This window comes from Rattus norvegicus, chromosome 12, assembly GCF_021556685.1.
Source record: "Rattus norvegicus strain SHRSP/BbbUtx chromosome 12, alternate assembly SHRSP_T2T, whole genome shotgun sequence".
In the NCBI taxonomy this organism is placed as follows: Eukaryota; Metazoa; Chordata; class Mammalia; order Rodentia; family Muridae; genus Rattus; species Rattus norvegicus.
Genome location: NC_141545.1, coordinates 45,611,779 through 45,634,629, shown reverse-complemented (window position 1 = coordinate 45,634,629; position 22,851 = coordinate 45,611,779). Strand labels below are relative to the sequence as shown.

At 52.8% G+C, this 22,851-nt stretch overlaps 1 protein-coding gene across 2 annotated transcripts in view; it reads left to right on the top strand.

Moving 5' to 3' along the window:
* Fbxo21 (F-box protein 21) overlaps positions 1-22,187 on the top strand; it is a 34,118-nt gene extending 11,931 nt beyond the window's left edge. Inside the window, exons 5-12 of one of the 2 annotated variants that reach the window (NM_001108338.3) lie at positions 601-747; positions 969-1,105; positions 2,432-2,568; positions 6,117-6,296; positions 7,115-7,247; positions 12,184-12,374; positions 13,886-14,043; positions 20,125-22,187. In NM_001108338.3, coding sequence (NP_001101808.2) covers positions 601-747; positions 969-1,105; positions 2,432-2,568; positions 6,117-6,296; positions 7,115-7,247; positions 12,184-12,374; positions 13,886-14,043; positions 20,125-20,312 — 1,271 coding nt within the window. In that variant the 3' untranslated portion in view covers positions 20,313-22,187. Of the gene's footprint in view, positions 1-600; positions 748-968; positions 1,106-2,431; positions 2,569-6,116; positions 6,297-7,114; positions 7,248-12,162; positions 12,375-13,885; positions 14,044-20,124 lie in introns of both variants that reach the window. The other variant, XM_087578975.1, reaches the window with a different exon arrangement.
* The last annotated feature ends 664 nt before the right edge of the window (positions 22,188-22,851 follow it).

Here is a 22,851-nt window from a genome sequence, read left to right as displayed (position 1 = left end):
GTATAAAAGTAACTAGAAGGCTTTCAAATAAAAATGCATTGCAACCAAATGACAGCTTAGGCATGGTGTGAGGTCGGCTGAGGCCAGCGATGAATCTGCCCTGCTCTGTGGGGCTAACAGGGCTCCTTCTCTTTCCGAAAGAGGCGTGGTCTCTAGAGTCTCCTCTTCAGCCAGGTGAGGTGTGGTTAGTTGGAATGGTCTGTCTGTCATTCGTGCTTTCAGTTTTGCTGTTGAGAGAAATGCCTTGCAGTGTCTTCCTGTGGTTGGGTTGAACTCGGGAGTGAGGCGAGAGATGGAGTGAGGAGAGAGGTGGCCTGAGGGTGTTCTTGTGGCCTCTGGCTCTCCTTGTAATAGGATGTGGGAACGTGGGTTCTGCTGTCTGAATCACGACCTCCAGAAGTGGTTTGTTTTGTTTTCTTAAGTGATGTATGAAGTGCTTTGTGGTGAAGGTGTTTGATCCTCCCCCTCACTGTGTTGGCACGATGCTTGACATCCATAGTGTGTGCAGTGTGAGAAGTCACAGCCACAGGAGCTGGGGACAGTAACACCCTGCTCTCCGTCAGGTAGAGAGGAACGCTGACTCTGCCCTTCTTACCACAGGTGCCGTTTACATCGACCAGTACTGCAACCCGCTCTCCGACATCAGCCTCAGAGACATCCAGGCCCAGATCCACAGCATCGTGGAGCTTGTGTGCAAAACCCTCCGTGGCATCAACAGTCGTCACCCGAGCCTGACCTTCAGGGCAGGTGTGGAATGTTTGAGATGGGCTGGGCTGCAGCGGCTTTGGGGGTGGTCAGTTACCTGAAGTGTGCGGAGCACTAACCCACGCTGGCTCCATCTGCAGCTTGGCAGCACTTGACTGCCAGGACCTTGTCAGTCACTGCCTGCGCCTTGCTTATGTCTGGGGTGTGAGTGTTTGGGGTGCTTGCTCATGTGTGTGACCTAGAGAGAGATCTCTGTGCTGCAGGCGAGTCCTCTATGATAATGGAGATAGAACTCCAGAGCCAAGTGCTGGACGCCATCAACTATGTCCTGTACGACCAGCTCAAGTTCAAAGGGAACCGCATGGACTACTACAATGCCTTGAACCTCTACATGCACCAGGTGGGTGTGGCTGCAGTGGGGGAAGGCATGAAGTCCCCCATAGCCGTAGAATCTGCAGCGTTCGCTGCGTGCTAATCACGTAGACGCCCTCCACTGCCTAACCCTGCAAGTGCGCGCGCACACGGGATCAGATAGTGTTGGGGACAGTGTGTGACCTAACGTTGGGAAAGGGTGGGGCCTGTAGGTTCTGTGCCCTCGCCTACCCACCTGCAGATATTGATTGGTGCCCTGGGAGGCTGTGCTCCTGCTCCCCTGCAGGTAGACAAAGGCGACTGACTGTGTGCACAGGCGTACAGCCTTTGGGCTCATCTCTGATGGGATGGACTTTCCTTTTCTTGCTGGCAGACACTGCTGTTGTCTCTTCTGTGTTTCAGTGAAGTCCGTTTTTCCTCTACTGCAGGATAGTATTGTGGGTTAGGTCTGCTAAAGGATGACTTTTGGAAGCAAACCCTGCACCAAGAAATGGGCATCTCTGTAGCCCAGTTTGCTCAGTCCATGATGGTGAATGCTGAACTGTGCAAACCTGCCTCTGTTGGCCTGGAATCTTCTGGTCCAGCCACATCAGCCACACACCTTTGATGTCCATTTTCTTGTCTGTCCTGTTCTCTGTAACTTACAGTTTCTGTTGTCATCTCTTATACTTTTTTACACGCTTGCTTTCTGGTGGGAAGAAGCTGGCAGGCTGCCTGTAAATGCCTGTCAGTGAGTCAGTCCATGTTCTCAAGCAGGCAGTGTGGTCCGTGTGCTTAGTACTGTCTCACTGGGTGAAAGGGCACAGGCAGTTGGAGTTTTGAAGGTGGCTGTCCACTCCTTGCCAGCTTCATTTCCTATTTTGAGATAGGCTCTCACTCAGTAGCCCAGGCTGATCTTGGACTCTGTCCTCCTACCTCAGACTCCCAAGTACTGGGATTATATACATGGACCACAGAAGACCTGGCTTCTGTGATTTTAATGTCACAAGAGAGTATTGTTTTTTAAATATTTTAAAAGCTTGAAGATTCATGTGTGTGGGGTTGCTAAGCGGTAGAATGCTTCCCCAGTGTACACGGAGCTCCAGCTCCCATGCCTGGCCCTGCAAACATAAAAGGCAAAAGCAAGAAATTGGAGGTGTGTGGGGAGCAGAGGCTTAGGGGGCAGAGTGGAGAATTTGATGCCAGTCTGGGCTTTGTAAGGAGACCCTGTCTCGAGGCTAGGGGGCCAAACAGTTTTCTGGCTGTGAGAAAAAGCCAACGGCCTAGATATGGTCCCTGATCTAAATAGAGACCTGGAAGCCAGCATGGGATGCCAGCCCCTGACCCTCCTGAACCTGCAACTTCCCTCCCTCAGGTATTGACTCGCAGAACGGGAATCCCCATCAGCATGTCTCTGCTCTACCTGACCATCGCCCGGCAGCTGGGCGTCCCTCTGGAGCCTGTCAACTTCCCAAGCCACTTCCTGCTGAGGTGGTGCCAAGGCGCAGAAGGGTGAGCTAACTGCGATGTTTAACGGGTGCTGAGGAACCAGGTTCTGGCATTAAGTTGGGCGTGACCAAGCAGGTGTCTGCTTCTGAGGATTGAGTTATACAGTGGTGCTGTGCTGTGGTTACGCTGGGCCCTGTGTGGCAGGTGACGAGCACTACTCCGGATCTTTCTGTATTTCTCACGAAGGCATGTGAGTCTGCAGTTGTCTCAAGCCAAAGGTCTCGTGGCTCTCAAGGTCCCATAGTTTGAACATCTATCCGATCAAAGGATTCTTTCTTTTTCACTCAGCCATAAAACATCTCCCTCCTCCCACACTTGTGCCTCAGCTTGGGAGAGAGGAGCAGGATGGGCAGCCTACAGCCTGGCCAGATGGGGCTGCTTGTGGGGTCTGTTTCAGGTTGGGTCCCCTTGTTCCCCAGGTCCCCTAAGGGGTGTCGTCCCTAGGGAGAACAGCTGGTCTCCATGTAGGGAGAAAACTCGTCCCCAGTATCCTGTCCGGGAGAGTGGGATGTGCAGTCCCTGAGTTTCAATACCAGATAGGACTCAAACCTTTGTAAATGCTGGCAGGGAGAGTTCAAGGCCAACCTCCAGTGTGCATGTGTGACACACATGCACACACACACACACTTAAACTCTATAGTCTTTCTCTTGCTTTATGGAAAAGAAGTACAGCCAACTGCATCTGCCCTTCCAGTTTAAGAAGAAAGGTGTTCCTTAAGAAAAGTTATTTTCAGCCCAGCCTCCCTCCCCTCCTTGTGTGTCTGTAAGACACCCACCCATGTGACATCCACTAAGGGTCCTGCATAATCTGAGCATTTTTGGCTCTTTTCACTTCTAACATAAGGTCTATGCTACCCAGGCTGTCCTCGAACTTGGAATCCTCCTGCTTGAGCCCCGTGTCCTGAGCACTATTGTTATAGGGCTGAGCACTACCCAGGCCCAAACAGTGCAGTAACCTGTTAGTACAGCGAGGCAGCCCGCAGTCAGGGGGAGCCCTTTACTCCCGAATTCAGGCCGGTGGCAGAAACAAACCCAGAGAATTAGAAAAGACTGGGGCACCAGGGACCATGCTGGCATGCATACAGGCCATATTAGCAGTGACATGCACCATGCGCACAGGCCTTCCCAGCAGCTGGACTCCACCCTCCTGTCTGTGCTGTACTCTGCACCCTCACCCCGGCCACTCAAGACCCCCCATCCAGATCCTCAGCCTGCTTTCACTGTTCTCAGCTTTTGCTCCTCCATACAGAGTGAGAGCCAGTTTATCTGTTCCTTACAGTCCTGTGTGGGAGGCACTGGGAGGTTGAGGCAAGAGTTTGTGGCCAGCCTGGGCTACGTCTAACCTTGTATCAAACATGAAGACAAAAATTCTGCTTGGATACTGCCTGGCGCTAGAAGCTGCTCTGGCTGGTTCTGGGGTCTTCTGGCACTGGTGTAAAGATCTGCAGCCTCCTGTCTATGACAGCCTGGGAGTCCAGCAGGAACTTGTTCACCCATACACATGGCCTGCTAAGGTTATTCTGAGCTACCAAGCCTTTTGTCCCTAGCTGCGACTGGTACGTATGTATAGGCCTGGCTGTCAGCACCAGGAGGACGGGTCTTGAGTGCGATGGTTTGGAGCTCTGTGCTCAGAGTCTGGACAGTGCTGTTTTGTCTTTTCTAGCTTATTATGTTGGCTTCGTACTCTGTTGACTGCAAAGCAGAAACAGAAAGCAGATCCTTTTGCCTGGAATGGTTTTTGTTTTTTAACTGTGTGTGTGTGTGTGTGTGTGTGTGTGTGTGTGTGTGTGTGTGTGTACACAGAAGTCAGAGGACAGCTGGTGTAAGAGTCAGTTTTTTCCTTCTATTGTTTGGGTCCCTGGGACCCCACTTGGGGCCTTGGACCTGGCAGTCAGCACCTTTACCCCTGAGACCCCGGCTTCTCCAGTTCACCCTTAAGCTTGCTGTGCGGGGTGACACCTTGCGTTGGTGTCATGAAAACCATGGTCTGCATTTCTAACTTTGTGAAGTGAGAGTTTATTTGGGGTTTGGATTTTTGGATATTGAGACAGGCCTCACTCTACAGCCCTAGGTGACCTGGAACTTGCAGTATAAGTCAAACAGGCCCCCAAATCACAGTGACCTGTCTGCCTCTGCCTCTGCCTCTGCACTGTGATTCAAGTCCATGCTACTAAGCTCAGCTACTTCTGCTAAGTTGTATTTACATGTAGGCAGTAGAATTTGTTTTTTCCAAAAATATATTGTTTATTATCTGTCCCTGGATTTTCACTTTTACTGTCTATGTAGGATCAGCTGTTTGGGTCTTGTTTGTGGGACTTGAGTTTTTTTGGTTTTTTGGGTTTTTTTAAAGATTTATTTATTATATGTAAGTACACTGTAGCTGTCTTCAGACACACCAGAAGAGGGCATCAGATCCCATTACAGATGGTTGTGAGCCACCATGTGGTTGCTGGGAATTGAACTCAGGACCTCTGGAAGAGCAGTCAGTGCTCTTAACCACTGAGCCATCTCTCCAGCCCTGGGACTTGAGTTTTTTATGTGTGCTGCAGATTGAACTCTGCCTTACTGCTAAGGTTCACCCATCCCCAGAATTGATCTTACGTGTTCATCTCTATGTTCTTGGGGCACAGACAGTCTGGGCATGTTTTAAAAACATCCTGGCACTTGGCCACGTGCTCATTTTGTCTATGTTTTATATTTGATGATTTCTTGTAGGAAGTTCTGGCCTCACAGCAAATGCCGTCAAGTCCCGTGCTCTTTTAGAACATTTATGTAAGTCTCAGGTCTTTGCCAAAAGTGCGCTATGAACGAGACTCAGGAAAGAAATCCGGCTGAGACAGTTAGCAGCCAAAGACAAAATGTTGTGTGATTGCAGTGGGCACCGGACCAGGATTGCTCAAAAGAAGCTGTCCCCACACAGCCACCCACCCATTCATGAGCCCTCAAGACCACTTGGCCACGCTGTGAGAATGTGTGAGCAGATCTGGGGTCATTGATCTCTAGGAGGCCAGCCTGGTGCTGTGTGTGCACAAAGGAGCTGTTGCACCATATGTTTTTCTAGGTCCTCCTAGGTCCAGGGCCCCATACAGGCAGCTGCTTAAGGCTCTGTTGTTCGAAGCCACCTTGGTCACTCCCCGTATCTTCCTGTCGGCGTCCTGGCTCAGGGCTGCAGGGCTCCAAGCAGCTGTCAGGCAGTGCGCTTCACTGCTGCCCTTGTTTGTTGATTAGGATGTGTGTGTCACAGCCTGTGTGTAGCATCAAGGACAGCTCGCTGCAGTCTGTTCTCTCCTCCCACACGGGTCCCAGGGATCAAAGTATCATCAGGCTGGACAGCAAGCACTTTTATCCACCGAGCTGTCTCTCTTGCCTTTCTGTTTAATACCAGTGCACCATGGTCACCACAGCCAGCCAAGGCTGTGTTAAGAATTGGGGTTGGAACTGGCAGAGGCCTGGATGATATTGGTGAAAACAGTTCAGTGCTCTGCCCTCCACCTCTGCCTGGAGCACCTCCTCCAGGGATCCTAACTGACTTACTGACTCTTCTTGGGCAGGGCAACCCTGGACATCTTCGACTACATCTACATAGATGCTTTTGGGAAGGGCAAGCAACTGACAGTGAAAGAGTGTGAGTACTTGATTGGCCAGCACGTGACGGCAGCTCTCTATGGCGTGGTGAACGTGAAGAAGGTGCTGCAGCGGATGGTGGGCAACCTGCTGAGCCTGGGCAAGAGGTGAGGCCCCAACTCCCACTGCTCCCCACAGCACGGACCGGGGTTCCGGGCCTCAACAAGAAGCGTGTGTCATGAGCTGGCCTGTGGTGACTGCTTCTGTGACACCTCTGTGCGTTCGTGCATGCCGAGCAGCCACCCCCAGTGATTGCAGTGGACTTCACTCAGCTTAAACCCTGGAGTCCCTCTTTGGAAGTCAGACTGTCTTAGAGTGGCAGATGGTGTCCTCCTGTCCAGGTCTTTGACCTCGGACCTTACCGTCCCGTAAGAGAACATGGTCTGAGGGTAACTTCACTCTATAGTGAAGGAAGTTAGACCTGGGAGATCAGTGGGGGTGGTGTGTAGCCTCCCCCATGCCTAACAAACAGCACCGTCGAGAACAGTCGGCAATTGGTGGCAGAATTGAGCAGACTGCAGAGGGGGTCACCTTCTGTCTGCATGTGTGTGCAGTTTGTCCACTCCCAAACCCCCAACTCCAGAACAGACACCTACTGCAAGTCCTGACCCCTGATCGACAGATCTACCACACTCGCTCTTACTGCGCAGTCCCTGTGAGTTTGGACACGCGTCCATCATTCCCACTCTGGGGAGCTTGGCTCCCCTTACAGCCTCCGCTTTGCTCCTCAGACATCTGTCTGTGCTGCTGAGGTGACTGCTCAGTGCGGGCAGGTGGGCCTTACATTCAGTGTGGATTCTCTTGAGAGCTTCACAGGGTTGAACAGGGGAGTCTGGGAATCAGAAACCTTGGGGTCTGCATCAGTTGCTTGTAGACTTCCGCTGGGAAGGCCACAGCCTGAGGCGAGGTTATTGGTTGTCCCCAGGGAAGGCATTGACCAGTCCTACCAGCTCCTCAGAGACTCCTTGGACCTGTACCTGGCGATGTACCCGGACCAGGTGCAGCTCCTGCTCCTGCAAGCCAGGCTCTACTTCCACCTGGGCATCTGGCCAGAGAAGGTAATTATCTTACTTTGCTGCTGGGCCCTGCCTAGAGAGGAGGCGCAGCTTGCACCAAGGCTCTTACCAGGTCGTCCTCCTGGTAACCAGGGCGTAAGTTCCGATCCGCTCCGTCTCCCAGCCCTGACCCACTAATTAAATGTTTCTCTGTCTTCTAAGAAGCATTGGCTCTACCACCAGGAGTGACTGTCGGTTCTGTGCCTCATCTCTGGGCACAAGACACAGCCTTTGTGCTGCTCACCCACTGCCACCCCACCATGCCCTCCTGGTCACCTGACTTGGCAAGGGGCGGCAGGACAGGTGCTCAGTGCTGGCTCTGCTGCAGCCGATGGACATGGGAAGATCTGGCTAAGGCCAGCCAGGCAGCTTTCTGTTCCACTTGAGGGTTCTGGATTTGCTAATGCCATAACCCTGTGACTGGCAGCAAGTGCTGTGGGGAGGGCACCCGTGGAACCCAGAACTGGCCTTGGGCACACTGAGTGCAGTTTCATGTTCGTGTGCAGGAGTTGTAACCCATTCCCCTCCTGTCCTGGGTCTGGAAAAAGGCCAGCAGTCATTTTGTTTAGAGCAGTCTGCAGAGGGCATTTGACTCTGAGCCTTGGCTGAGACATTTCCCAAAGAATGTGCAGTCTTTATATAGAAAGTAAATGCTCTGGGGGGGCTGCAGAGATGACCCAGCGGTTTCTCACTTGTAGAAGACTTGGGGCTCAGTTCTAGGGTGCATGTGACAGCTGTCAACCACCTGTAACTCCAGCTCCAGGGGATCCAATACCCCCCATATATACATAATTTAAAAATAAAATCTTTTAAAATGTATTTTAAAAAACAAAGTAAATGCTCTCATAAGTGATCAGTTACGGCCTAAGGATGTGCAGTACCACACAACATGGCAGTCCTGTATCCTCGGCCAAACAGACACACGCTCTGGAGTATGTGCCCTGGGAGCTGCCACCTGTCCAGCAGCCCAGGATTTAATCTCCGACTTCGCTCAGCCGGTCGTGTTTGTTGAGGGATTTCAGGATCATTCGGAAGGAGAGAGCAAAGGCCCCTTCACTGAGTTGTCCCAGTCAGAGTCTACAACTGAAGTACACCGTCTTGCTGCAGGGTCTCCTAGCTGTCCCCTTGCAGTCACCTTCCCAGTGTCACTCAAACCAGTACAAGTTTTCTTCTGCTGTGTGCTGCCTGCTGGGTGGACACAGGCCTTTTGTTCTGAGCTAGGACCCCTCCTCTAAGTTCTCAGTGGCCAGCTTAGGGATCAGCACCCTAGGATCACGAAAGTACTGCTTAGGGGTGCACATCATCACTACCTGGGCCTGCTCTCCAGAGGACGGCTGCTGGAGGTCAGAGGGTGAGCCATCCCAGAGAGCAGGGTGGGACCGCAGGCAGGCAGGCAGGCAGGCAGGCAGGCAGGCAGGCAGGCAGGCAGGCAGGCAGGAGGCCTCCCTCCCTCCCTCCTCCCTCCCTCGGGGAGGGTGTGCATGGGATGAGAGGAAGGTGATAACAGCTTGTGGGGGTGGAATGGGCCTTGTTTGTTAAAAGATCTGTTTCTGAGCAGAAACCTGCAGGTGCCTCACTTTCTGCTTTCTCTCTCTTGAGTTGGGAGACCTGGAAAGCCCAGGCCTCTTGGTCACTGTGACTGTGGTGGCCATGCTTATGAAAGTTCCTGCCTTTGCTGAAAACTCCCCTGTGTCCTCTCAGCTGCCCTGTGGCACTGTACTGTTGTTGCCAGTTTCCAAGTGCTGAAAGGCAAGAAGTTGCCTCTGCTCTAAGCCTACCCCAGGTATCGCCCTGAGGGTCACCGTGACTAACCATGACTAAGGAGAAAGCATGCTGTCAGAGCCAGGGTGGACTGTGACCCTTCTGCTTTCTCTGCAGTGTGGGAAACACCCCTCCCCCTCTCTGAAATGAGACTTAGCAGTCCTTAGCCCTATTGGGCTTGCCTGTGGCCACCACCTTAGCTACTCCCTGCCTGCACCTCACACTTTATCCACTGTGTAGACTGCCCACCTCCTGTCTTTGCTCCTGTATACTCCCCAAAGCATGAGCTCTTACTCCCAGCCCCCACCACCAACACCGCCCCTCCCCACTCTGGGCCCTGTTCTGGCCAGCAGCCTTTCTGTCGCTGTTGTAAGACCAGGAGGTGGCCTTGCCCTTTTCCCTCCTGCTTCTCTGCTGCTCCACCTGCCTCCTGGCCACCATTCCCAGGCTCCTTCCGACCCCTTTTCTAGAGTCTCCCTGCCAGACTTTACACATGGTTGCTCTTCAAGACTGCTCTACCCATGTATGGTCCCAAGGGCTACCTTCCTTCAGTGCCCCTGTTACACCTGAGCAGGGCAGGGGAAGACATGGCCCACTGACCTCTGCAGCCAGGATCTCACCAGGATAGACTGGTCCCTGAGTGCCTGCTGCCTTTGGATGCTTTTCTCCCTGGTCTCTGTGATCCTGTCCCTCCTGCCTGACCTTCCGTGTCCTACATCTGTCCCTGGTGCTCTACCACACTCGTGTGCCTCCCGTGCTCATGCAGCGCCTCTGCCGACCTCGAAGCTCCATTGCTGCTCCAGCCTCCTTCCACTCTGGGCCACATTCTACAGCCGGGGATATACTGTGCTCCCCACTAGTCGTTCTCTCTCTCACAGCACTGGTCTTAGCTTGTGGCAGCTGCTCAGAGATATCTGTGGGGAATGGTTGGGATACTGTAGTTCCTTTGGATGTAAGTGAAGGAGACTTCCAGCATTTACAGATTTCCTAACATGGGACCAACCAACATACTACTCTAGAAGTGGATGTTTAAGGCTTAGGCTACAGGCGCTGGGAGGAAGGCAGCGTATGTAGAGCTGGCCTATGACCACCCATCGAAGGCATCATTCTGTGACCTGTGTCAAGAGCTCCTGGCATGTCCAACTGGAGCCCCAGCAGAAAAACCAGCAGACAAATAAGCAAGGGGAGCCAAGAGCGCAGAGTGAGGCTTAGTGGTCAGGCAGGACTCGTGCACACAGGCTAGCGGACTGGCGAGCTTGGAGCTGCCTGCTGCAGGGGCCTGGCCACAGCCATCTGTGCTGCTGTATGGTCAGAGGACTGGCAAGCGGGCCTCCTTCAGCTCTCTCCCTGAGTGTGGGTTTATTTTGTTGTCATTGTTTTTATTTGGGTGGAACGTGGTTTGTTATTTTTTGTTTTTGAGGCCTGGTTATAGTATATAGCCCACACTGGCTCTTGGGATCCTACTTCCCAGTGTTGAGATTTAAGATGTAAGTCATTACATCTGGACAAGGCCTGCAGTGTTGGTTGGGGTCACGATGCCCACTGTCAGCACTCTCTTTGTAAATACACCAGGTCCAGGTCACATTTCCTTCTCCATGTCCCCTCGCCCTCAACCTCACACATCCATGCAATGGACCAGTACCTTCTGTCTAATAGTCTGATTATGGGCCACCATTGTGCCCTGAGGAGTTCATGTCTGGCTGTGTCGCTGTCCTGTTGGGTGGCTCTGGGAAAGATGAGGGCTGTATGCACAGTGGCAGAGGGGTCTCACTGGCAAGCACACACAAGGACAGCCATTGTTTCCGGCAGATCCATAGAGGCCCTCTGTCAAACAGGATGCTCTCAGCTACCAGGACAAATGCATGAGCATCCCCACCTTAGGGGATGTGGCTGGGGAGTGGCTCCTGATTTCTGTTGAAGCTGGCTTTGGAATATTTTTTGAGGTCCTGGCACTCTGCCTATTGTTCTTTATGTTAAGTTGCATCACAGTAATTAAGATGCTTCTATGGCGTTCTCCTACCACAGTGGTGGTTGGAACCATGGGCTGAGGGCATACCCAGGGCCACATCTTCGTTAATCCTCTGACCTCAGGCAGCATTTAAATTTTCTGAGCCAAATCCGTAGTGGCTGTCCCATGGCCAATAGAGAGAGACCTCTAATTCATCCCCAGGAAGCACCAGGGGCTGAGTCTACCGCTCTGGAAGGCAAGATCGGCTTCAGAAAAACTACGAAGGCTTTGTGGATCTGTTGTCCGTGAGACAGGAAGTAACTGAATCGTGAAGCAGCTGGAAGGCGAGCGGGGCTGCACGTAGATTGAGGTTGTCCGTCTTACTAAGCAGGTGCAACTCGGGGCTCAGCAGACTGGAGGCCAGGCTTGTCAGAGACTAGGGTGTGCTCCTGCATCTCAGTGTGTAGGTTCCAGGGTATACGTGTGCACACGCGCACACACACACACACACACACATACATACACACACACACTTTGCATGATGCCTGACGCTTGAGTAGCACTGCTGTGCACAGCAGACAGGTGGTGTGGGGTCAGCCCTGCTGCTAGCCTCAGCTCTGCACAGGTGATGCCTTCTAGAAGCTAAGCCAGGCCTCTCCCTCCAGTGACGTCAGCTTAGGAGAAGCCCATCCAGTTCCAGGACAGTTCTGCCAAGCGTCTGTTTGCCTTGGCTAAGGGGTCTCGGAATTTTCCCCTCTTAAAGCAAGAATGGCAGGATAGAATGGTTTCTGTACTTAAAAAAAAAAAAAAAAAGAAAGAAAGAAAAAAGAAAAATAGAAATTGGCCTTCTCGGCTCCTGTACCAACCAAGAATGATTGGCCCATTAAGAATCCTGGTCCGGGGCTGGAGAGATGGCTCAGCGGTTAAGAGCACCCGACTGCTCTTCCAGAGGTCATGAGTTCAATTCCCAGCAACCACATGGTGGCTCACAACCATCTGTAAAGAGATTTGATGCCCCCTTCTGGTGTATCTGAAGACAGCTACAGTGTACTTATATATATAATAAATAAAATAAATCTTTAAAAAAAAAAAAAAAAAGAATCCTGGTCCGTAAATGGCATGCTGTTGCCGGTCTTTGTCAGGCTATGTGGGTAGGTGTCGATCCACGCTTCGGAAAAGAAAAGGCCTGGCGAAAATATTATCTCCTAGTCTTTCTGTCTTGTCTTGAAGGTGCTTGACATCCTCCAGCACATCCAGACCCTCGACCCCGGGCAGCACGGGGCGGTGGGGTATCTAGTGCAGCACACGCTAGAGCACATTGAGCGCAAGAAGGAGGAGGTGGGCGTGGAGGTGAAGCTGCGCTCCGAGGAGAAGCACAGGGATGTCTGCTACTCCATCGGGCTCGTTATGAAGCACAAGAGGTGAGTACCTGCTCTTAGGCCTCCACGGCTAGCCTCAGACTACAGGCATGTGCCAGGGCCACGGCCACACCGCAGAGGAAAAATGGTCCCAGAGCCACACCCTGGTAACTCAGGTCATTTCACCGAGCACCCACCACGGGTGACACAGCAAGCTGGACCCGACCTGCACCCTGCTTCTGACTGAAGGGTCATGTCTCTCGTGGGCTCTAACTGCTCTGAAAGTTAGTGTAGGGTGCTGGGCTCAAGCCTAGGGACAGAGCGTGCTAGAAAAGCTCACTGAAGTGCAGCCGCAGGCCCTCCCCTCTCTCTCCCTTCCTCCCCTCCACCTCCAGTCAGGGTTGTCAGAGCTGCCCTGACCTATAGTTGTATACACATCTGTTCATCATTGCATGGTCTAACCCCAGAGCGGCGCTGTGGGTTCACGTCCCGCTGTCCCCACAGCATGCCCTGGAATGCACAGGCAGCCACAGGTGGCACTTGGTCTTAAGGGCTCCCTCACTGGCAAGGATGCTGCTCTGTCTCACCACACAGGCTTCCTCGCTGATGTGTGGCTGCTCCCCACCCCCGCCCCTGCATTGTCTGTGAGGCTATGCTGTCAGTGATTCCGTTAGGAGCTGTAGCCTCTGTTCATTTAGTGAACTCTCTTAACCCTTACGGAAATTGCCAAACCTATGTAAGTGAAAAGGAGAGGCCATGAGGCAGCTGAAGCTCCTAGTATCCCAGAACACCACGCCCTCTTCCTTCACCACCGCCTCCTCCTCTCCTTCCCCTCCTCCCTCTCCTCCCCCTCCTTCTCCTCCCCCTCCTCCCTATCTAGTGCTGCACACATTCACTGTAGCCACTCTGCAGGTCTTTCTGACGGAGAGGGAGGTCGTCACCACTCACTCTTGTACCCACATCTGACCACATGCAGTAAGCAGTTGCCTGGCTTCCTCCAAACCTGGGTGGGTCATGGAGGTTTTTGTGTGGTAGTTTGCTTAGGGTCCTTTGTTCACTTGGCTTTTTGTCATCTGATTCTTTCTGTCTTGGACCTCAAGTCACACAATGTTTAGTCAGATGCTGTGCCTCTGGGAGTCTGTTTTACTCTGAGATGACTGGGAGCATGGTCGGTCGCCTTTGACACTGGCCAACACTACTGTGTGTGTCTCACTCTGCTCAGAAGTTTCTTAAGCCAAGCATGGTAGTGCATAGCTTTTATCCAGTATTCAAGGGTCAGGCAGGCTAAGCTCTGAGTTTGAGGCTAGCCTGATCTACATAGTTCCAGGACAGTCAGAGCTCCACAGTGAAGACCGTCTCTACAAAATCAAACAACAACAACAGGTTATTCTTTTCCAGTGAAGTGCTCTGTTGACAGGGAGAGTTTGTGAGCTGGACAGGGTGTCTGAGGGATGACCGGACACAGGGTAAAAGCAGGTAATGGACAGAGGGTGTGAGAGCCCCAGCCAGTCTCCTGATGCCACTACTACTCTAAGGCTCCCTGGGAACTCACCGGCCATCTCCCCCGCCCACAGGTACGGCTACAACTGTGTGATCTACGGCTGGGACCCCACGTGCATGATGGGGCACGAGTGGATCCGAAACATGAATGTGCACAGTCTGCCTCACGGCCACCATCAGCCCTTCTACAATGTGCTGGTGGAGGACGGCTCCTGCAGATACGCAGCTCAAGGTAAAGTCCTGGCTGGCCATGCTGTGGGCAGAGCTCACCAGTGTGTTCTGAGGTGGCAGCTGTCCATGGGAGGTCACACGTAGGTACATAAACATATTCTTGTTCTAGAGCTGCTCCTGACTCTCAGCTTGTCACTGTCCACACCAGTGGACTCCTGACTTCTGTCTCCCGGGCCTGGCTTCTAGCAGTACTGGCCTGAAGTCGCCCTCATGTGGCCACAAGTGGAAACTGCAACCCCCAGCACAATCCTTGTATGTTTGGTGATTGGGAAGTCCTAAGCTGGGGATAGGTGGAGCTGACAGCAAAGACTACTTAGTGGGCCTGCCTCTTCTTTGTCTGTGTCCCTTACAGCTTTTATCAGTACAGGGAATGTGAGCACTGGCATGATGGACAGGTGTACTCTTGTGGGCACCAAGTCTGCTCGGAACCCAGGCTCAGCCTCACACATATGCAAAGCCTGGAGCTGCAGAAGCCACCTCTACTTTGCTCTGCCTAAGAGGGTCTGAAGCGGGAGCTTGCTGATGGGCTGTGGCCTTAAGTGTCAGGCTTGCTCTGCCCCACGACAGAGAGAAAAATACCTAGGGTGGCTCAGGTGTCACGGTTTCAGAAGGCAGAAATAGTTCCCACATTCATGATCTTCCCATCTGAGGCCAAGAGGACCCATGCTGTCACCTCACCTCTGTGTGTTTCTGGGTAAGGGGAAAGTGCCGCCATGCTCCCTGGATGCTCAAGGGTCTCCCACAGCACAGTCTGAATCCAGGGAAATCAAAACTCTGCTTCTGAAGGGCAGGGTGATTAAAATTGCTCTGGGGCCTTGGTAGGTGACAGTGAGGGAGGCTTTCTGTCCTCAGCCACAGCTTACAGGTCCACGTGGCTGTACCAGGTACAGCGGTGGTCCGCCCTATGCTCAGTAGGTGTGAGCATCTTTAAATTCTTAGTTCGTTTGTTTGATGTACTTCAGAAAAGGAGCACTCAAGTTCTGAGTAGCTGGGGCCGGGAGAGTGCAGGGAAAGGAAGTATTTGGCCCGTTGGCCCAGGCACATGGGAAGTGGCTGTAATTATCTTGGCTTTTGCTGGTTTCTGATGGCCTTCCTGTCAGCCCCAGGATCATGAGGAGGGCTGCTGCTGGTGACTGTGTGGGGCAAGGGTGACAAAGGACTCTTCCCATAGCCACCTTCCTGGGCCAGCCTGTGTGACTCTGTGAAGTGTTGGTATGTGCTGGACTTCCAGCCTGGGCTCTCCCCATTGTCTTAGGTGTCCTCACACCCCACCCTGTCTGCTCCTGCAGGCAGACCACTCCACATGGTGCCTGTCTGCTTGGCTTTGTCTTGTCAGTGAATAGAGATGGTGGACTTTTTGCCAGCGTTTGAAGGAGCCTTGCAGGACCCTGCCTCATGGCACACTAGAGCGGCAGCAACACTAAACCACGTGGCTAACAGCTCTTGCTCCATCAGCTTCCTCATCGTCCAGTTGTCCCAGGACAGCCCTCAGCAGTGTGCCAGGCTCAGCCCCGCAGTCCCTGCTGCGGTTCACTCCCTCTGCAGAGCCTGGTGTTGGAGCACAGCTTCTCACTGTCTATTCCACGTCCTGCACCAGGACCTGGATGTTTTTAGGTCCAGGTGTTGGTTGTCCTGGTGGTCTGGCCTTCTAGCTTGGCTCACTGTCCTCGCCTCCACTACCTCTATGACCTGGCACTGCAGTCGCAGGCCTGATTACATGGGCATCGCTGCCCCACAGGCCACCCACCCAGAGCCCCTGGGGATTATGGCCCACTCAGGTGATGCTGAGTTCAGCCCTAGGTAACTTTCTTCAGTAATTATTAGGAAGTCCATGGGGCCACACTGTGTCCTGTGAATGTCGCTCCCCAGAGACCTGTGACACTGCAGTTTGCCCTAGCACTTGATACATGCTGACACAGGAGTGCTGTGCTTGAGGAGTGTCTGCCTCACCCGCTCAGTGACAGGAGATGCTTCTCCCTGTGCCTCCCTCCTCATTCCCACTCCCTGCCTGAGTCCTGATTCTCACTCCAGGGTGCTGTGGTCTCTGAGGACAGTTTGATGCTCACAGCCCATGGGCACAGGATGGAGACTTTGGCAAGCTAGATTTTTAATTTATTTTAGAAAAAATTACTATTATCGTGTGTGTGTGTGTGTGTGTGTGTGTGTGTGTGTGTGTGTGTGTGTGAGAGAGAGAGAGAGAGTGTGTGTGTGTGTGTGTGTGTGTGTGTGTGTGTGTGTGTCCCAAGCATGTGCTGGAGGCTGAGACCCTTTAAGGAGTTGGTTCTCCTCTCCCTTGGTATGGGACCTCTGGTAAGGCTTTATTTTGTGTTGAATTATGTGCATATGTGTGCGGGTGTACGTTGTGTGGATGTTTAGTGCAGTGTTTGCAGAGGCCGGCGACCTTGGTCTGCTGGAGCTGGAGTGATCCTGGCTGTGAGCTGCCCACACAGTTGCTGGAGCCAGACTTGGGTCCTCTGGGCAGTCTCAGGGGCCAACAAGCTATTTTTTTTCTTTTTTTAAAGATTTATTTATTTATTTTATTTTTTTATTTTTTTTTATTTTTTTATTTTTTGGAGCTGGGGACCGAACCCAGGGCCTTGTGCTTGCTAGGCAAGCGCTCTACCACTGAGCTAAATCCCCAACCCCTATTTATTTATTTTATGTACAGCATTCTGCCGGCATATGTGACTGCAGGCCAGAAGAGGGCACCAGATCCCATTACAGATGGTTGTGAGCCACCATGTGGTTGCTGGGAATTGAACTCAGGACCTCTGGAAGAGCAGTCAGTGCTCTTAACTGCTGAGCCATCTCTCCAGCCTAACAAGCTACATTTTTAAATGACTCCCTTAGGTTTCCCTTTGAGCATCTCTGGGTTAAGTTGTTTGTATTGTTTGTTTTACTTCAGATCTTATCCCTGAGTAGTGGCCATCAATAATGACTTTCTAGTCCTTAGCCCTCCAAAACATTTGTGGCATCTTTGACCCTCAGAATTGCGTGTGACACCTGCTCCCACCAGGGGGAGCACTGCACAGCACTCTGTTGGCTGCTGTCCCTTTGGGGCTGCTGCTGAGGTGACAGGGAGGTGTACAGGGAATGTTCCTCTGGGCGCCGGAGCCTGAGCCGTGCAGCAGTCCCCTTCCGTGACTCCTGTCACAGCCTATGCTGCTCTCCGCCGCAGCCCCACACCATCTGCTCTGCTGGCACATATGGTGCCAGGGTGAGGCTCCCCCGCAGTGTGGGTGGGGGATATAAAGTGGCAGTTGGTCATTTCAGGGGCCATGCGGCCTTCTCTTGTTTGGGTTCTGTGTGGTGAGGTGGGTGTTGACTGGCATGCAGGACGAGATGAGGGCCAGCTTGTGGTAGTCAGTTCTCCCCCCCAAGCTGAGGTCTTCAGTGCGGCTGGCAGCCAGTGTCTTTGCGCACTGACTCAGTTCAGTGGCCCAGCAGGCTTCAGTGGTAAGATCTCGAGCCTGCATTCTTCCGGGGGCCCCACCCCACAGTCCTATGACTAGAGACATCCACACTTGGACCAAGAGGTCTCCTCTGTTCAAACAGTGGAGAATGCAGGTAAATGCTCAGTGCACATTTGGTGTAGAGAGTGACAGAGATGAGCACCATATTCCAGGGACTTGTGTGCAGAATGTGCCTCTGTCCCCCAAAGTCGGGAGTGCCAGGCTAGGCGCCCACAGAGGACCCCAGGGGGTATCTCCCAGTGTGTGTCCACAGACTTTGAGGAAGCTACCAACGATATTAAATAGAAACCATGTTCCCCGGGTTGGGGATTTAGCTCAGTGGTAGAGCGCTTGCCTAGCAAACGCAAGGCCCTGGGTTCGGTCCCCAGCTCTGAAAAAAAGAAAAAAAAAGAAAAAAAAAGAAAAAAAAACAAAACCAAAAAACGAACACCATGTTCCCCTGAGAGCTGCAGTGCTGTGCTTCTTAGAGTACATTACTTCAGAGACATCAGGTGGCACATTCCCTCCAGATGCACGGCCCCTGGCCTCTTTATTCTCTTCTCTAGGCTCTGCTTAAGGGGAACAGCGGCGATCCCCACACGTGGGAGGCGGGAGAAGCGTTAGTTAGAATCCGGCTGGGGTACAGCCTGAGTGCAGCAAGCGCAGGCCTTGGGTTCAGTTCCCCAACACCACAGAGCAGACCTTACGTTCTCCTCTTTTGCCGCCCGAGGGCCAGCAGGCCAGCGTGCTGAGTCCAGCTAGAGAGGGGCCCAGGCAGCCAGACCCAGAGCGTGTACTGTCAGCTACCAGGTTCTGCCCACTGTTCTGCCTCTGCTTTCCAGAGCAGCCTCTTGTTAGAAACCGTATTCAGAAGCCTGCAGTAGCCATCTTTGTCGTCCCCACAAAGCTGTTTCCCCCTCCCCTTCCCCCAGGCATGCAGAGGCCACTGTTAGCACCTAGAGAGAGCATTATGGAGAGGGGGGATGAGCTGTGCAGGTACAGGGGTTCCTGTAAAGCAGTGTATCTCGCCTGAACAAGTGAATAGTGGGCAAGTAACTCCCTGTGGTGGGACCTGTACGCTGGGGTGCTCAGCACTACCCCTGAACCCCCCACTGCAGTCCAGAGCAGCTCCCAGAGCTACCACCAGAGATGCCTTCAGACTTTGGGGGTGTTAGCTTCCCTTGACCCCCCTGCACTAAACACATCAGCCTCAAAGCGGGGATCAAATTCCCATTAGAACTGAACTGGTTTCCTCACCTGTCCTGCCTACAGTTTGAGAGCAAGGGCCTTCTCTTGGAGGGCCTTAGAGGTCCACGCTCTCTTCTCTCCTGGTGGTTTCTGTGAGGTGAGGAGACTGGTGTGGCTGTGGGCAGGGTGGGCAGCTGGTGTAGGCCATTAAGCCCCTCCGTGCACACATATGTCCCCTCAGCTCTACACTGACTGGGTCTGACCCTCCTGTGAGTTGGGGCCAAGATGGCAGTGCACTGAGGCTGCCACTGGGCCTGGCCAGAGTTAGCCCCAGACCCAAAAGTACCCTGCAGCCTAGAATTGCTAGGGTTCCTGGTGTTTTCTCAGGTAGACACTGTCCCTGACCATGTGCCTCCCTCCTCCTCTGCAGTCAGGCCCCTGCCTCCACACTAATGTCTTGGTGAGCTGATGAATTCCTAACAGTGTGACTCCTCACAGGGGGCGTGTCCCTAACCCATTCTGAAGATGCTGTCCCAACAGTTTCCCCAGATCCTCCAGATTTGTGGTTAAAGGGGAAACGGTGGTTGGGACACACTACCTCACGTAGACAAGCGTCAGGGACAGCCTTAGCTCTAGGCCTCTGTGTGTCTGGGCTATCCTGTGTGCTGCTTCTGACAAGCCTTGCTCAGGGACCCACTTAAAAGTATTTCAGAGCAAGGTTGTGCCTGTGTCCCAGCCTGGGAACAAGTCCTGGGGATTCTGTGTGGTCAGCCACTCTCTTGGTAGGACCACAGCAATGGGGCCTTGTGGTCCCTTGTCCTCTGAGGCTGGGTCTTTTCTGTGTGTTAGCTAGGTCTGTCCCTTTCTCCATTGGCAAAGTCAACATAAGGAAGGACACAACCAGGCTCTCCTAGGGACCGAGCAGGGTGTGGGTGCAGCTGCAGTCACCAGCTAACCCAGGAGGTGTGGCCCAAGGGAGGACTGAGTTGGAGAACGGTTGTGTGGCAGGGGCTCCTCTGTGCACAGGGTGGCAGGTTTGAGACTCAAGACAAAGTGGTAGAGTGGCTCTGACACCTGTGCGATGGCGGGAGGTGTGGGTGAGGATTGTCTACCCTGTGTCCAGCTATCTGCGAAGCCAGACGAGGGGTGCGGAGAATGCTCCAGAAGTGCCACTGGGAGTCTTGGAGCCAAGCACCTCTCTGAAAATAGGAAGATATGTCTTCTGAGCAGAGCCACAGGGAAGGGGACCTGTGCCACCACTGTTGCCACCTCCCCATAGCTGCCACCTCTGCCTTTTCCTTCTTGAGTAATCACCTGTAACACCAGGACATCGCTGCTGGTAACTTTCTCTCTGTTTCAAAAGCTCCCCCGGAAGGGGCTGAGGAGAGCCACTGTGGGAGGCGAAATGCTAACAGCAGTGTCTGCTGCCTCTTTGCCAACAGAAAACCTGGAATACAACGTGGAGCCTCAGGAAATCTCGCACCCAGATGTGGGGCGCTACTTCTCGGAGTTCACGGGCACACACTACATCCCAAATGCAGAGCTGGAGATCCGGTACCCCGAGGACCTGGAGTTTGTGTATGAGACAGTGCAGAACATTTACAGTGCAAAGGAGGACACAGCCGAGTAGACTCAGGGGCTGTCACATGTGTGCTGCTGCTGCTGCCGCTGCCGCTGCCGCTGCCGCTGCCGCCTTCTGGGGAACAGACTCCTGAAGGACGCGTGCTGCCCCCCGGAGTCAGCACAGGACAGCCACTTCACCAGCAGCCCTGGCTGCCTCCCCGGTTTAGACGGTGTGTGTTCCTCCAGCCGCAGACAGCGCTGCTCTCCGCTACACTAGTGAATCAGTTGAAAGGCACCGTGTCCAGTGGCATGGCTCGTCTGCTTGTCCCGTGGTGACAGTGTGTGACATTCTGTCTTCATGAGGTCTCACCATCCACACTCTGTTCTCTCACCCCCTTCCCATCCCCGTCTCATCTACCTTGTGTCAGCGTCTCTTCCGATAGACGGTTGGGGGCCATGTTTCCTCATGTCTGGAACACAGGCCGCTGGGTCAGGGCCACCGCCCTCCACCTTATGTTAGGTTGTGCTCAGAGGAAGGCCTGGAGATGGTGTCGTCAGAGTGGTCAGTCCATGGTTTTTTTTTGCTAATACAGAAACACAGATTTCAAGTGTTCCTTTTTTTTTTTTTTTTTTTTTAATTTAAATTGAGAGGACAGTGTCTCCTTCCTTTCTCCCCCACTGGGTCTGTGCACATCTCTGCCTGTTGTGAGCTTCTGTCTCGTACATTGGTTCTCCGAGCAAATGTACAGCAATGGCCTTTCCGAGGGAAGTCCTCCACGTCCGAGTGCTGCTCCTTTTAGATGACTACTCCCTGTTTAACCCTAGGAATCTACTCCAGTATCATGAGTGGATCTTAAGGCGGTCATGGGTCCGCTTCAGCAGTGAGGCCTGCAGATCGAATGAAAATTCCTCTTAAAACTTGTACCTCCTGGTCCCCAAACCAAGAAAACAGGTCTCTTCCTCTGATCAGGAAAATGAACTGAAGAAGCCTAACCGGGAAGACAGACTTCCTGTTCCCTGTCACTCCTTTGAGTCACGGCCAGACCCTCCATTTTGAGAGTGTTGGGCTTATCGGAAGAGGAGTGCATGCTTTGGGCTTCAAGCTGCCAGTCTGAAGGCTCCAGGACACTGACTCCTGGATGAGGTCTAGCCTCAGGTCACCCCTGGCTTCTGCCTGATGCTGTCCATGAGTGTGAAAGGACCAAACCTTTACCAGACCCTAGTGGGTCCTCAGACAAGCGGTCCCATAGGTAATTACCCATTGGGCCAATGGCACTTCTGCCCTGCGTTTAAAATGCCATCATTCTAGTGAGTGGAGCTTTAGGGTCTGCCTGCCGGCCTCGCCTGCCTGCCTTCCGCATGTGAATCCTCATCCGGTCCAAGTGAGCACTCCCTCCATTGTCCTTCAGCAGCCCCAGGATGGCCGAGGGAGACCATCACTTAGGCAGTCTCTAGAAGGACAGGACGCTCGAGGCTTTTGCAGCTGCAGAGGTTCCTGCCCAGTCTGTGCCTCACCAGTCAGAACCAGTCAGAGGCGGGCTCGAACTTGCATTTGGAAATTTAACTACTCTGAGCATCTGCCTGAGGTTGGGGGATTTACACCTACTCATTGAAAGATGAGAGAACCAGCCCAGAGGACTCAGACCCTTGCATCCCAGTTGTAAGCAGCCGCGGAGCATGCTGGAAGTTTCCATTGCTGGGTTTCTGCTTTGGTTTCCTTTTTCCGTAGAGAGCCATCAAAGCTGAGCAGGATGGCTTCCCTCCCTGACCTGACTGTAAATAATGTACGTAGACTGTTTTTAAATGTGTTTCTTCACGAAGGCTTCGTTTGGCTGAGGGAGCCTCTATCACCCGTGTAAGTTGGCATTTGGGCACTTTCTATTTTTCTAAAAATGTGTTTTGGATCCTGTACTCTAATAAATCATAAGTTTCTTTTTAAAAATTTTTCCAAAAGTTTTCTCCATTTTCAAAAACCCTGTTATAAAAGTAGAACTTTCACAATGTTAAAATACTAAATATTTGGTTATAGCAACTTCTCTCCTAATGAATGCCAAGGGTCTTTTTTTTTTTTTTTTTTTTTTTGTACAACTAATAAACGTACTTACCGAGAGAAACCATGCCAGTGACCTGCCCGCTTCATTCAGCAGCAAGGGAGGACAAGGAAGGCAGGGTCTCTCTCCTGGACGAGGGGGAAGAAATAAAATAGCTGACCCTAGTTTCCTCTCAACACTGGACAAGTGTCTTACTGAGTGCAGACTTTCTGGACCCTGAGGACGACAGGAAGTGGAGGGACAGCCAGGACAGTGGGCTCTGTCGTCACTGGCAGTATGCTACCTGCGCTCCACTCCGTTCAGGCTGTGAGCACAGCCAGGTGACTCGGAATAAGCCCTCTGCACACCTGCAGCAGGAGAGGCCAGTCAGCCGGACATGCCGCCCTCAGTCAAGCCTGGAACTCGCCCAGCACACGCACGCACTCACATGCACACTGGAGAATGGCACCCCAAGTCCAGTGTCTGCAGCCACACTCAGAGGAAGCGATCCAAAGCTACTCCATCCCCGTCTCCCTAGTTAGCAAGGGCCTTGTTTTCGACCTCAGTACCATCTCA